At 39.6% G+C, this 12,897-nt stretch overlaps 2 protein-coding genes across 2 annotated transcripts in view; one reads left to right on the forward strand and one right to left on the reverse strand.

The window, feature by feature from the left end:
• On the forward strand, window positions 1-12,140 carry LOC126407543 (nucleobindin-2-like). The gene is made up of 13 exons (XM_050072534.1): window positions 1-151; window positions 2,118-2,255; window positions 2,612-2,719; window positions 2,814-2,946; window positions 4,558-4,661; window positions 6,405-6,590; window positions 6,804-6,894; window positions 7,113-7,171; window positions 7,288-7,380; window positions 7,766-7,855; window positions 8,154-8,324; window positions 9,494-9,533; window positions 9,869-12,140. Exons 2-13 carry the CDS (start codon window positions 2,118-2,120, stop codon window positions 9,979-9,981), a joined length of 1,326 nt encoding a protein of 441 aa, XP_049928491.1. The 5' UTR covers window positions 1-151; the 3' UTR covers window positions 9,982-12,140.
• Window positions 11,564-12,897, reverse strand: part of si:dkey-10o6.2 (uncharacterized protein LOC100124608 homolog) — an 8,755-nt gene continuing 7,421 nt past the window's right edge. The window contains exon 7 of the mRNA XM_050072535.1: window positions 11,564-12,551. Within this exon, the coding sequence (XP_049928492.1) occupies window positions 12,372-12,551 (180 nt within the window). The 3' untranslated portion in view covers window positions 11,564-12,371. The remainder of the gene's footprint in view (window positions 12,552-12,897) is intronic.

Raw genomic sequence — 12,897 nt, forward strand, 5'->3', positions numbered from 1 at the left:
GGTGAGCACAATCTTTTTTGTGTAGGTTGTGGCCATAGGAGGCTTGTATTATTGGTGGTGGATTGGTGGTGGATGACAGCTGTAAACAAGCTCCAGGGAAGCTCCGGAGGAGGAAAACTCAAAGCGCGGTAATAAAGAAGAGGAACTTAAAGTAAGTGTCGGTTTATGAGTAGATGTTAATTTACATGAAATGTGATTTATTATCGTAATTTACTACATAAACTGAGGCTAGTTCGTAGCTTTTCTAGAGCTGTGGGATAATGAATTAACTAGCCATCCTCACGAAAACGACCTGTTCTTTAAACGATAGTTAGCTTGTGTGTTCATCATGAATTATGAGTTACAGGTTTTAAGTTATGAGGCTGTGGTGGAGGAATTTCACTGTGTCTTTATCCACCAAACACGTGTGTTACACAGGGCTGTGCTTGTGGTGGAGAGTTGCTTTTGAGATTAAGACTAACTTGCATAACCTCAGCTCATACCGTCTGCAGGTGGAGTTGTGGTTTGTAACCCTTTTGCAATGCTTGAGAAATTAAGGTGTTGATTGTTGAAGGGGAGACAAGGGTTGGTTGTTGCACCTTTTTACTCTTGTGTGAACTGTTCATCACCAAAACATCTTTCAATAGTCATTCCTACATTAAATGAAAGCTTAAGGTCTTGGCTTGAAATGGGCATACCTTTAATTTTTACAACTCACTGTAACAAGAAGTAGTTAACCATCAAAGACACACTGAAAACCCCATCACAGAGTTGGTTGTCCCTGCCGTTATCAGTGGGGTTTCAGGAAGAAAAAAGATTCAAAAAACATGTATAACTTTTAAGTTATTTTAAGATAGAAAGACCACATGTGTTTTGAAATGAATACCACCTCTATAATAGTACTCCCCGAATTTGAACCAGGTGAAATAAGAGAGGTAAAATGAAGGAATCTACAGTGCTAAAAAATCTAGCTTTTATTAAAGCCATTGTTCATAACAATTCATTATGAATACAACATTAAATCAAACAGTGAGATTGGAATAAATATGACCAGGAACTTCTGTTAAAATGTCAAATGACTTAGGTTGAAGTATGTATCTGTTTAGATACAAGGTTGTTTTCTAATGAGGAATTAAAGTAACAATGTGTGCATTTGTGTGTGTAATCAAAAGCAGTCATTCATTCATTCATTTTTTTGTAACCGCCTATCCTGTTGAGGGTCGCGGGGGGCTGGAGCCTATCCCAACTGACACTGGGTGAGAGGCGGGGTACACCCTGGACAGGTCACCAGACTATCACATAGAGACAGACAACCATTCACACTCACATTCACACCTACGGACAATTTAGAGTCACCAATTAACCTGCATGTCTTTGGACTGTGGGAGGAAGCTGGAGTACCTGGAGGAAACCCACGATGACACGGGGAGAACATGCAAACTCCCCACAGAAGGGCTCCCACACCCTAGGGTTCCAAACCCCACCCTGGGTTTGAACCAGGAACCCTCTTGCTGTGAGGCGTCAATGTTAACCGCTGCTAACGACTGCACCACTGTCGCCGCCATCGAAAACACCTGAGAACATACTATGTACTATAACATGTTTGCCATGCTGACTGTCTTTCTGAACTGTCACACGTGTGACAACCAGCCCTCAGAGCAGTGAGACAACCGTCCCCAACTGACCATTTTAAGCTAGCTACCACACAGCTTTAGCCTGCTAGCTAAAAGTTGACTCAAATCAAAGTTCTTACCTTCGACTTTTTCATGAGTGTTTGATTTTTAAACGACTAATAACCTGTAAGCTTTTAATACAAAAACAACACCAACATGAAAAATGAGGCAACTCTGACCCATAAAAATTACAAAATATCTTCTCACCTTAATATTTTGTGTGTGTTCCACAAAATGACCAGTGCAAAATGAGCAGGATGTCAGGCTAACTGTTTGCTATCAACATAATGTCACAACACCCTCTAGTGCAGCTGTAATCAGCATTGTGACAACCAACCCTTGTGACAACTAACCCCGGTCTCCCCTAAAAGTGTAACATCTGCCCACACTGTACTGCTTTGAGACTGACACTTTGGCCTAATAACATTATCATTTTTCTTCTTCTTCATTTATGTACCTAACCAGATGGTGAGGGGTAAAGCCTTGGTCCACTGTGGGCTGGTTCTGCTGAGTTTGTGGCTGTGCATCCAGTCAGTGCCTATCAATGTGGACAAGACCAAAGCAAAGCCCCAAGAGGAGGAACTGGGGCCACCACAGAGTGCTGTAAGTGGGATGGGCAGGGTCATATATACAGCAATGACATGTTTAAATCTGGGTCTCACAGCTAAATACACCAAATACCTCTCAGTCATCCAAAGGAGGGAATCATTTGCTAACAGTGTGTTAGACAGGGCTGGGTCAAAGGTTGACAGGAAAATTTCATTCAGTGAATTTCAGAGTATTTGCTTAAAACAAACAACAGCAATATCAGGTTAAATAAAGTGCCACTGTTCAGTAGCACGAGTTGCGAGTCACAGTTTTACATAATGGCCCCAAGTCAAGTTTGATATTATCAAGTTAAATATAGATTTTGGTCCTCCATTAACAAGCAGTCATGTCTGCTTCGGTTTGTGCTTCAGGAGACTGGGCTGCACTATGACCGCTACCTCAGGGAAGTCATCGAGTACCTCGAGAAAGACCCCCACTTTAAAGAAAAGCTCAAAAATGCAAACATGGATGACATCAAGGTACATCTGCACACTCACTAAACATGCCATTATTTTGCAAGCTCTTTGTTGACATGAACACCTTGTATCGGACTGTGTATTTTCCCGCTTGCAGCAAGGCAAACTTTCCAAAGAGCTGAACTTTGTCCACCACAACTTTCGGACCAGGCTGGACGAGCTAAAGAGGGAGGAGATGAACAGGCTGCGCATGCTCATCAAAGCCAAACTTGACATTCAGGGAGGGAATGGTGAGTGTCCCTGCATGTCTTGCTGATGTGTCAGTTACAAACTTCTGCTTCTTGAAGTTTCACAAGAAGTGTTGTAACACACATCAGCAGACGGGTCATTAAATATAGGATGTGGCTCTTAGATAGAGGAACATGATGTAATACTGTGCCTACCTCAGTTAACAGTGGCTGAAAGTGGCCAGTGTGAACTTACCTTTATGCTAAACTGCAATGTTTGAATAAGAAAATGATGATTTGTCTAAAAATGAGTCTTAAATTTGATTAAAATGATCCTGAAAAGGTTTTAAAAAGCATTAAATTTAAGTGTCTGATACATGACGACACCCTGAATACATTAATCTTACTTAACTCTGTTCCAGAGTAAATTTAAGCTGAAGCTTGAGCAAACAAAGCCGGTGCTGCCAGGCTGTGTGTCAGTTATGTACTGAAGACCTACTGAAGCACAAAATGTCTTTGGTAAACACATGGCAGAGCGTAACCAATGGGTTGAATGACACAGTCTCTCTTTCTCTTTTTTATTTTATTACTCCTTTATTTAACCAGAAAAGTCCAATTAAGATGCATTGTCTGATCAGCCAGAGAGTCCTGATCAAAATGACCAGCAACATTAAATTATCTTAAATACCAGTACAAACAGGGACAGTGACAAATCAAAACACAACAACAGACATAAAACATACAGGAACCCGAGGCTACAAAGAATCTTGGCAAATAATGGCACTAACAAGCAATAACATTGTTCTATGATTAAGATTAGAATAAAAATTTCTGCAGTAAAAATTGTTATATTCTAAAAATTGATTTACAATGATGTGTATGGAAGCTTGCACCAGTTTCAAACCCCAAGGCAGCAGGATAGACTACATCAGGAGGTGGTCTGAGTACAGTTCGCTTCAAGTCCACCGTGAGGTTTGCTTAACCTGTGCACTGTGAACACAAAGGTTCTTTTTGCTTTTTGCCATTGTATTCAGCCCTCTAGATCACATGCTATTGCACAGGGATGCTGGAAAAAACAGGCAAAACCATGTCATCCTGTAATGCTTGCAAGGACGCAGGACGAGGAGTAGTTTGGTCCACGGAAGATACTGCACGTGTCCTCATGTGGAATGTAGAATACATCAAACAGCAATAGTCTACAGCACAGAAACACTAAGGTTTTACTCCAATTTTAAGTTCATCTGAAAGCGAGGGGCTTCATAACTGCACTGCAATGCCATGTCAAAGTAAAAACAAAACTTCATCAATATATATTATATATACATTGTGAACAGAAAGAGGACTGAGGCCCCATCAGAGCTGAAGTGGACCAGAGAGAGAGCTGAGTCCTCTTTCAAATGAACTGATGATGTGAACAGAAAAAGAACTGAGTCCCTTTTCTGTTGGTCCACTTTTTGGTGCACTTTAAGAGGACTGAGTTTGGTTTGTTTTAAAAGGACTATATGTGGAAACACCTGAAGATGTATGCATGTAAATGACATCACCATAGTTTTTAGTGAATGCAGTCTAAGATAAGTAAAATATCTGTTTCATATTTTTTTTCTATAACTGCAAAACACTTGATCTAACTGCTTTACAGTTAAATAAAACGTATCATCATTCCCTCCCTTGCAGGCCGGACAGTGGACCACCAGGCCCTGCTCAAACAGTTTGACCACCTCAACCATATGAACCCCAACACTTTTGAGGTGGAGGACCTGGACCGCCTCATCCAATCGGTAGTTAAAATATTAAATAAAAACTCATTTCAGAGGAATAACTGTTGTAGCCTTGACTGCTCATGTAGCACAAGTATCAAAAAATTTGTTGTCAGACTTCCTCCCACATACACTCGACACGTTGCGGCCACACACACACACGCAAGTTATCTTAGATACAGATTTCTACATTTTGTTGGAGATTGGGATTGTTCCTGCTTTTTGTCTTAGACCCTTGGATAACTAAGAGTTTTTACCTTTTTCTGAGCCAGGTACTTCTACACTGTACTGCTGTTTATCACAGTCAAACCTGTAATCACAGTAAAGAACACCCTGCCTCATATGATATCCATAATTAGTATGGAAGAGCCTGGAGAGAATTACAGGTGTCACACTGTGAGCCGTGTCTCTCGATCACTCACGTTACCTGTATTGACCTCTCCGGCATTTTTAGATTGTAGAAGTAATAACTTTGAGGCAGTCACAGCTTTGTGTTGAGAGTTTGAAAGAACAACATGTTTCCTGTTAACTAAAAAAAACAAAGGGGAAGTCAGTTCACAGGGTTTGCACATCGTTCTGGTTTTACAGTAGAGTGTACAGTTCAATGCATGTCATTATTTACTGTGTATGCCCTGGGGCTGCTTTGTGAAATGCAAATAATCAAATGTATTTGATTAAATCACCAGGTGTCATTGTGATCAGGACATCTATACATGTAGGTAGATGTCTCGATAAGCAATATTCGGCTAGGCTGATGGATCATTGATCCACTTGGTGGGGGGAGGACTTGAAGGGACATGATGGCGACAAACCTTAATTTATTAAGGTATCGCTTAAGCCCAAGTTCAGGCCAAGGTCACAGAAGAATTATTAGATATGCCCATAAAACAAACGTTTGTTTAACAAGCAATAAATGCATGCACACTTGTCAAAATTACAATGCAAACACAACTCAAATTGCATTGACATCTACAGCATCTTCGGTTTTAATATCACCCTAAAAGTGTCCTTTACGTTTTGTAAAGCACCCATATGTGCAGATCTGGTGTATTGGCATATGCAGCTGGATAGTGGCAGCTGGAATGTCTGAGCGAGTAAAGTTGGCAAGCGCTAGCAGTTTGCTAGGACGTGCATGTTTAATAATGCATAGCTGTATCACTAAATAGGCATACCCATTTTAAACAACTTGAATAAAGTCACGGAAATGGGGTAAAATATTATCGAAAAGTTTGGAAAATTCATCGATAAAAATGTGTGGGAACTGTATGTGCCAGGCAAAACCAGGCAGGGCTGTAGAATAAAGACTCATCTGCAAGTTCCTCTCACACAAATCAGTCCAAAACAATAGTATCAGATTCACTGGGATCAAAGGTATAATATTAAAGACATAAAGGACTCTCAGTGTTACTATCCAGGCTGTTACTGCTGCTGCTGAGTGGCTTTGTAGGGCAGAACAGAGGTGCATTAGTACATCATCAGAAACCCATTAGATACTGCATATATAAGCACTTAACAATTAGTGTGATTTGCACTGCATGGACCATGTTTGATTGATCCTACCTGGGACATCACTTCATTAAATGCCATGTACCTTGTGTGAGCTATGGAACTGAAATTCATTCAGCCAGGCAGTTTGCTCTAGCGTTACCACGGCAAGTCCAATTACACCACTTCTGTTCAACTCCAGAAAAGCAAGTGTACCAGTATAAGCAGTAAAATCCAGGTGCGAATTTCCCCTTGTCCTCTTTTTGTTTTCGTTTATAGGCGACCAAAGACCTGGAGAACTTTGACAAGGACCGCCACGATGAGTTCAAGAGGTATGAAATGATGAAGGAGCACGAGAGGAGGGAACGTCTGAAGGCCATGAATGAGGAGGACCGAAAGAAGGAGGAGCAGCACTACGAGGAGATGAGAAAGAAACATGCCGACCATCCGAAAATCAACCACCCGGTAAGACTCCTGCTGTAATGAAATTAATATATGCAAATAGAGATTATAACTCATTTAGTTTAGCATTAAAAAGAAGATTGCAGATTACTGAGGTTTGATATAAATGATCATGGTTGATAAAAAAAAAAAAGCATAAAAGACACCCCGAAGGAAACTATGAGGTGATGTGCTCGAAGATAAACTGACACCTGCTGTGGTGTATGGTGTGTGCAGGGCAGTGAGGACCAGCTGAAGGAGGTGTGGCAGGAGTCAGATGGTTTGGACCCAGATAACTTTGATCCCAAGACCTTCTTCAAAATGCACGGTAACCAGAGACCCTATATGTGTCTAAAGAGTCAAGGACGGCTAACGACCTCGTCCAAAAAGGATCTTTGTGGCCGAATGTGTTGTGCATAGACCAATGATCCAGTGAGCACCATATAGCCTCACACTGTTGACATAATACTAATCTGATATGTCTGTGATGAAACAATCTATGGGTAAAATTATGTGTTCATTCCAGTAATTTGTTTTGTGTGGCAGACACCAACGGAGACGGCTTCTTCGATGAGAGCGAGCTTGAAGCTCTCTTCACTAAAGAGGTATTTATGTTCATGGATTTATGTCTAACTGCCCTCGCTCTGCATGTTTTATGATATATTGTAACATAAATGAAGAAACTTTCGAGGTAAAATTTGCATCTGTGTGTGTCTCCAAGCTTGAGAAGGTGTACAACCCCGAAAATGAAGAAGACGACATGGTTGAGATGGAGGAAGAGAGACTGCGAATGAGAGAGCACGTTATGAATGAGGTGAGCCAATAATTGTTGATACAGTGATGATCAGCCCTGATCAGGTCCTACAAATGATACAGCATCATTTTAATACAGTCAGTAAAAAGCATAATGAAAGCACTAAAATACAGTGCAAAAATTCATTATCCATCTGAGCAGTGTCGAAATCAGAACAGTAGTGCGTCAGATATCACTCGAATTGTCATTGATTGAACTGTACACAAACTTGTGCAGACATTATCAGCGCTGCAAGATGGAAAAGAATTAGTTATGCTTAACAGTAACAGGCAGTGTTTTAGCACAGAGTTTAAAAGTTGAAGCTTTCCTATGGCTTACAATCAATGTTAAAGACCATTTATTGACCCTGATGTTGATTAAAGCAGCTTTGTGTGTTGATCTTCAGGTGGACACTGATAAAGACAGACTCGTGTCACTGAACGAGTTCATAGCGGCCACGAAGAAGGAGGAGTTCTTGGACAAAGACGAGTGGGAGGTAAGAGCTAGATTTTATAGGAAAAAAATGCTAAGTTTCTCTTGAGAAGATGATGTTTACTGAGTTGAGTCAAAGTTTGGTTGACTTAGCTGTCATGTTAGTGTATTTTATCAATGTTAAACTCAACTAACCATCAGTTGGAAAGCTTCTCTGAACTGATTAAAGTCGTACAAATGCAAGGTAGTAAACAGTCCTTTTGCAGATTGCCTAATTTAAAACCATGTGACACAGTTGGGGCTGTCAATCATCCTATTCCATATTAAATTCATTACATCCTATAATTCCCTGCCCTCCTCAGACTTTAGATAAAAGCCCCCTTTACACCGAGGAGGAGCTGAGAGAGTATGAACAGCATCTGGTCAACGAAGAGAACGATATCAACCAGAAGTCAGCCGAGCTGCAGAAACAGAGGGAGGAGCTCGAAAGGAAACAGGAAGAACTTAATGCTCAGAAGATGGGGCTACAGCAGGTGAACTAAAAAACCAAATTATTTACAGGTGCAATCAGGTGGAGTAATACTCACACAGTAACTCATAGTTATTTTAAAGGAATACTTCATGCCCCAAATGATCATTTGTATATCAGTTACTCATCTTGTGCTACTTTGAATTCAGGAAGAGAAATTTGATGAAGAATCCAAAAATTGAGAACATTTTTGTGTCTGTGTTTAATAACATTAGAAGTCCTGCAGTATTATCCAAGTCTAATTTATCCAGTGGTGTGCTCAGTACATCCTAAACACATGCATTTTCACTAAAACCGTACTATTTATTATTTATATACTGTTTCTAAAAGTGACACTTATCTATGCTGCCTTTAAATCCAGACTTCATTGGCAAAAACGGTAATTTTACTTTGCTAAACACGGGAGCTGCTGGTCTACTGCTGCCTCGATCGGTTAGTTATTTTGTGTTATTGTGTGACTTTGGCAGCCGTAGATCAGCAGCTCCTGTGTTTAGCGAGGTAAAATTACTGTTTTTGTCAATGGAGTCTGGCCTTGAAGAGAGCATGGATAAGTTTCACTTTCAGTTTAGTTACAAATTTGAGGTTTTAGTGAAAATACATGTTTGTGAAGTACTGAACATAAAACTGGATAAACGAGACTTGGATTATGCTGCACTGATGTTGTTATGTAGTTTTGCAGTTGTTAAACAGCAAATAGTTCAAAAATTGACTCCTTTTTTGGATTCTTCGTTCACTGTGGAGGCTTGCGAGAATCACTAAATTTTCTTAATGCATTCAACGTAACACAGGGTGAGTAATTGATATCCAAATGATCAATTAGGGGATGAAATATTCCTTTAAATAAGTTGTAATTAATGATATGCATGATTTGTTTATATGTGAAACTTCTATATAGGTGAAGCAGCACTGTTGAGCTGCACTCAAGCATTATTCTGTAGGTTCTTTGCATGTTCAGCACTTACTGCTGCCAAGTTTGAGATGCAGTGGGCAGGTTAAAGCAAACAGGATTCAGCTATTTTTTTATCATGACTCAGGGGATATATTGGCATCTAAAACTGTAACTTACGGTTCAGTTATAGTGCTGCTGTGTTCTTACAAAATATTTACATTAAACTGAGCAGAGGTTCCCACGAAGTTTGTGATGCTCAAACATTTTCTATCTTGTTTTCTCAGGCAGTAGAAGAAATGGAAAGGCTAAAAGCTGAGGTCAAACGTAAGTATAACATTGCAATGATTATTGTCTGAACTTAATTTAACCAAGGAGAGTTGATGCAGAACATAGATTTTTACAGTTGTTTAAAGTTGAGAGATAGAGCCACAGAAGAGATTACGCAACTGTTTCCACAGGCTGATAAGTCACAGTTGTGACAAGTAAACTGAGTTTTATTTGTAAAATCAGTGGAGTGCTCAAATTGTGCGCCTCCAGCAGTATTATCAAAAAGACCCTGTTTACACCTGTTAATAACATGCGTCTTGGGTGATCTGATCACAAGTGGACAGCACTGAACACAAGTCATCATCTTGTACCAATGTGACTCTGTGTTGCAGAGTCGGTCGCTCCTGTAGCTGAAGGTGAACCAGCACCAGTCGTACCAGCCAACAGTCAACCACTGCCCCCTGGTCACCAGCAGCAAGATGTACCAGTGCCAGGACACTCTTAGCAGGCCTCAATCCTCTGTGTGCTGTATGGATGCCAGTGAGCGTGTGTGTTTGTGTGTGTTTGTGTGTGTTTCCCTTGTAATGATTCCAATTTTACATTTGTGTTTAGGATTTTCAAAACACCACTTGATAAAAAAAAAAATCTGCCTAAATATTAAGAGCACATAAGAAAATCTGATTTCAGGCTTCCGATTCGGTGCCAGTGCCCATTATGCCCGATTGGGCCGCATAAATCAGAAATGTGGATCTGCTCCAGTTTTCTTCGTGAACAATCGGCCCTTTTGTTTTTGTCATTTTGATCTTTTATCACAGCAAGGACTTTGTTCTCCATGGGAAGTGCTTTGGGGGGGCTGAAAAGTGAATGTTTTGTTTAGTGCACACACTGTAGTTCATTGTCACTGATATTGTCTCCTAGAGGAAATACTTTGAAAATGATTTATTTATTCTATTAAATAGAGCAGATTATGTAATAGAAATGAATATCAGAAACTTTAGAGTTTATGTAGCGCTGCTGGCTCGAGAAGAAAATGGTCCTATTTGCTTTTTTTCATGTAGTAATATATGAGAAATATTTTCTGCACGTTTACTTACAAACATTCTGGATCTATAAAATATTGTTTCTTTAATAACTTGCATATCACCATGTCTATTTTCACACTGGTTTCCTTTTAAAATGTGACCATGTGTATGTATGATGGTTTCCCAGAGGAAAATTTTGCAGCTTACAGTAGTCTTTTCTTTGTCTCATCAGAAATAAATCAGCTTCTTATTTGGAGATGACTAAATTCTGAACCTGCTCTCAGGAGAAATGAGGAGCAAAGAATAAATCAGCAGGAGTTCTTTTGCTGGGCTCATAGGCGTCTCAGAGGTTTCTTAAATCTGGGAACAGATACACAGAGTTGAGACAAATTTCTGAGATTGTACAGGCTCATTTATGAGGCAATCAAGTTTTTTTTGGATCTTACTGTTACCTTAAGAGCTGATTATTTCAGACAGACAAAGATTAAGAGAGTTAAAAGCGCTTTTTAATATCTCAAATTCAGGCTAAGATGAGAGGATGACTATTTTTCAGGAGCTAAATTTAAGAAGCATGAGAAATTAGTCCAAATCTCATATTTATGTTATATTGAACTCAGTTATGTCTGGATAAATAAGAGATCTTATGTTTTAATTGCACTTTCCTCTGGGCTGAAACTTATGCTATTAATCACTATTTATAAAAATCACAGGTGATTTTGTTGGTGAATATTCTCAGTCATCCAGGTCATGGTAATTTGAAATGCTATATTGTAGGCAACTGGACTTGCTTGAGTTCCTTGAAGACGTTTGACCTTTCATTCAGTTCGAATGGACTGTGCGGAGTTGCAGGCTTTACACTGTGTGGGTGTAAACTCTTACAGAGTCGTTGGAATCATGTGATGAGAGGTTAAACGTCTTCAAGAAACTCAAACAAGTCCAGTTGCCTACGATATAGCACTTAGGATCACAGGTGATTTAGTTCTCTGATACCTCTTAACTGTTTTATATAAGCTCTTACGAGGACTGCAGGCTGCAAACGTCACCCACAGTTCTCTCCAGTGATCATTTTGTTTTTTAAGACCTTTTGAAACTTATTCATGTACACAGCTGAAAATTTCCTCTGAACGTTATTTTCTACAAAAAATGCAAACATCCTTTGGACCAGATGATTGAAGAACATATTTAGTTTACAGATAAAGTTACATTTATTTAAATCTTTTAATTTAATTTAATATAATTGTGCTGGTGTTAAGAGTGATGATTGTGTGGATTCTGAAGTGGTTGTGTGTGCGTACTGTGTGACTGTGAATTTGTCATTTTTTCATGATAGAATAATGTTTATTAATTCTCCACACCACTGTAAATGGTACTGCAGCAGGTTGAATTTGCCCTGGTGTCTGTCATAGGAGATGAGAAACTTTAATTAAACTACCAAAAAGAGTCAAAGGGTCAAATTTAAGGACTCAAAGATGGTCAATCTGTTGAGCAATTGAGGTATAATAAATGAGTTGATATTATTTCTTATGTCGCTTTTAAGAAACATTTAAATCAATCCACCGCCCAAAGTCCTGTGTGAGGAATTCATGAACCTGTTATGGTGTACAAGGTTTGAATGTGGACAATAAAGTGAATGAGCTTGCAAGTTTGAGGTTTGTGTGTCTTTTTTTTTTTTTTAAATCATACACACTGGCTCACTGATTACCTAAAAAAACAACATCATACTCACAATCATATTCACAATTTAAAAAGCAACATGGGATCCAAAGTGACACATTGATCAGTTTGATAAAAGTGACTCTATAATAAAACATGATAAAAGACTTTCCAAGTCTGTAATCGACAGTTGTGTCCAGATGAAGTGATGGGCAGAGATTCAGTTTTGTTCGTATGAGGCTTTGAGGCGCTGGTTGAGGTATCCACCTCCTGTAACTGGAGGGTATTTGTTGGAGCCATCGCAGCAGGTGATCAGAGCCTCATCATCTGGCTGGACAAAGAAAGCCAGAGACTGACGTCCGCTGGAGTCTCCAGCAGGGGGCAGCAAAACTCTGTGGAGCTGAGGAAAAGGGGACAACTGTCATTGTATAAATCTAAATAATATAAATGGTGTAACATTTTGAATTTATTCTGAAGTTAAAAGTTGTGTATGTGACATTTAGAGCATTAATATAGCAGGAAACCACTATTTGCTATGTAAAGATACAGTGGCGTGATGACGGCATCCTGAGCAGTGAATTCAGTCACCAGTTCAAGCTTCTCTGTGTTTTGTTGTGCTAAGCCGGACCAGCTGCATGTGCATGTTAGTGCGTGTTCATATCCAACTGGCTAGCTCATCGCCACTGCTTTGCACTGTGCTCATATTGCACTCATACTGAGGTAGCTGCTGATATCAGAGGAGGCCT

This window comes from Epinephelus moara, chromosome 20 (genome assembly GCF_006386435.1).
Source record: "Epinephelus moara isolate mb chromosome 20, YSFRI_EMoa_1.0, whole genome shotgun sequence".
NCBI classification, from domain to species: domain Eukaryota; kingdom Metazoa; phylum Chordata; class Actinopteri; order Perciformes; family Serranidae; genus Epinephelus; species Epinephelus moara.

What these genes read in the sequence shown, in the direction of transcription:
- LOC126407543 (XM_050072534.1), top strand. Translation starts at nt 2,118, where the DNA reads ATGGTGAGGGGTAAAGCCTTGGTCCACTGTGGGCTGGTTCTGCTGAGT. An exon ending in TGACATTCAGGGAGGGAATG is followed by an intron (nt 2,947 to 4,557) that starts GTGAGTGTCCCT and finishes CCTCCCTTGCAG; the next exon opens with GCCGGACAGTGGACCACCAG. An exon ending in AGAAGATGGGGCTACAGCAG is followed by an intron (nt 8,325 to 9,493) that starts GTGAACTAAAAA and finishes TTGTTTTCTCAG; the next exon opens with GCAGTAGAAGAAATGGAAAG.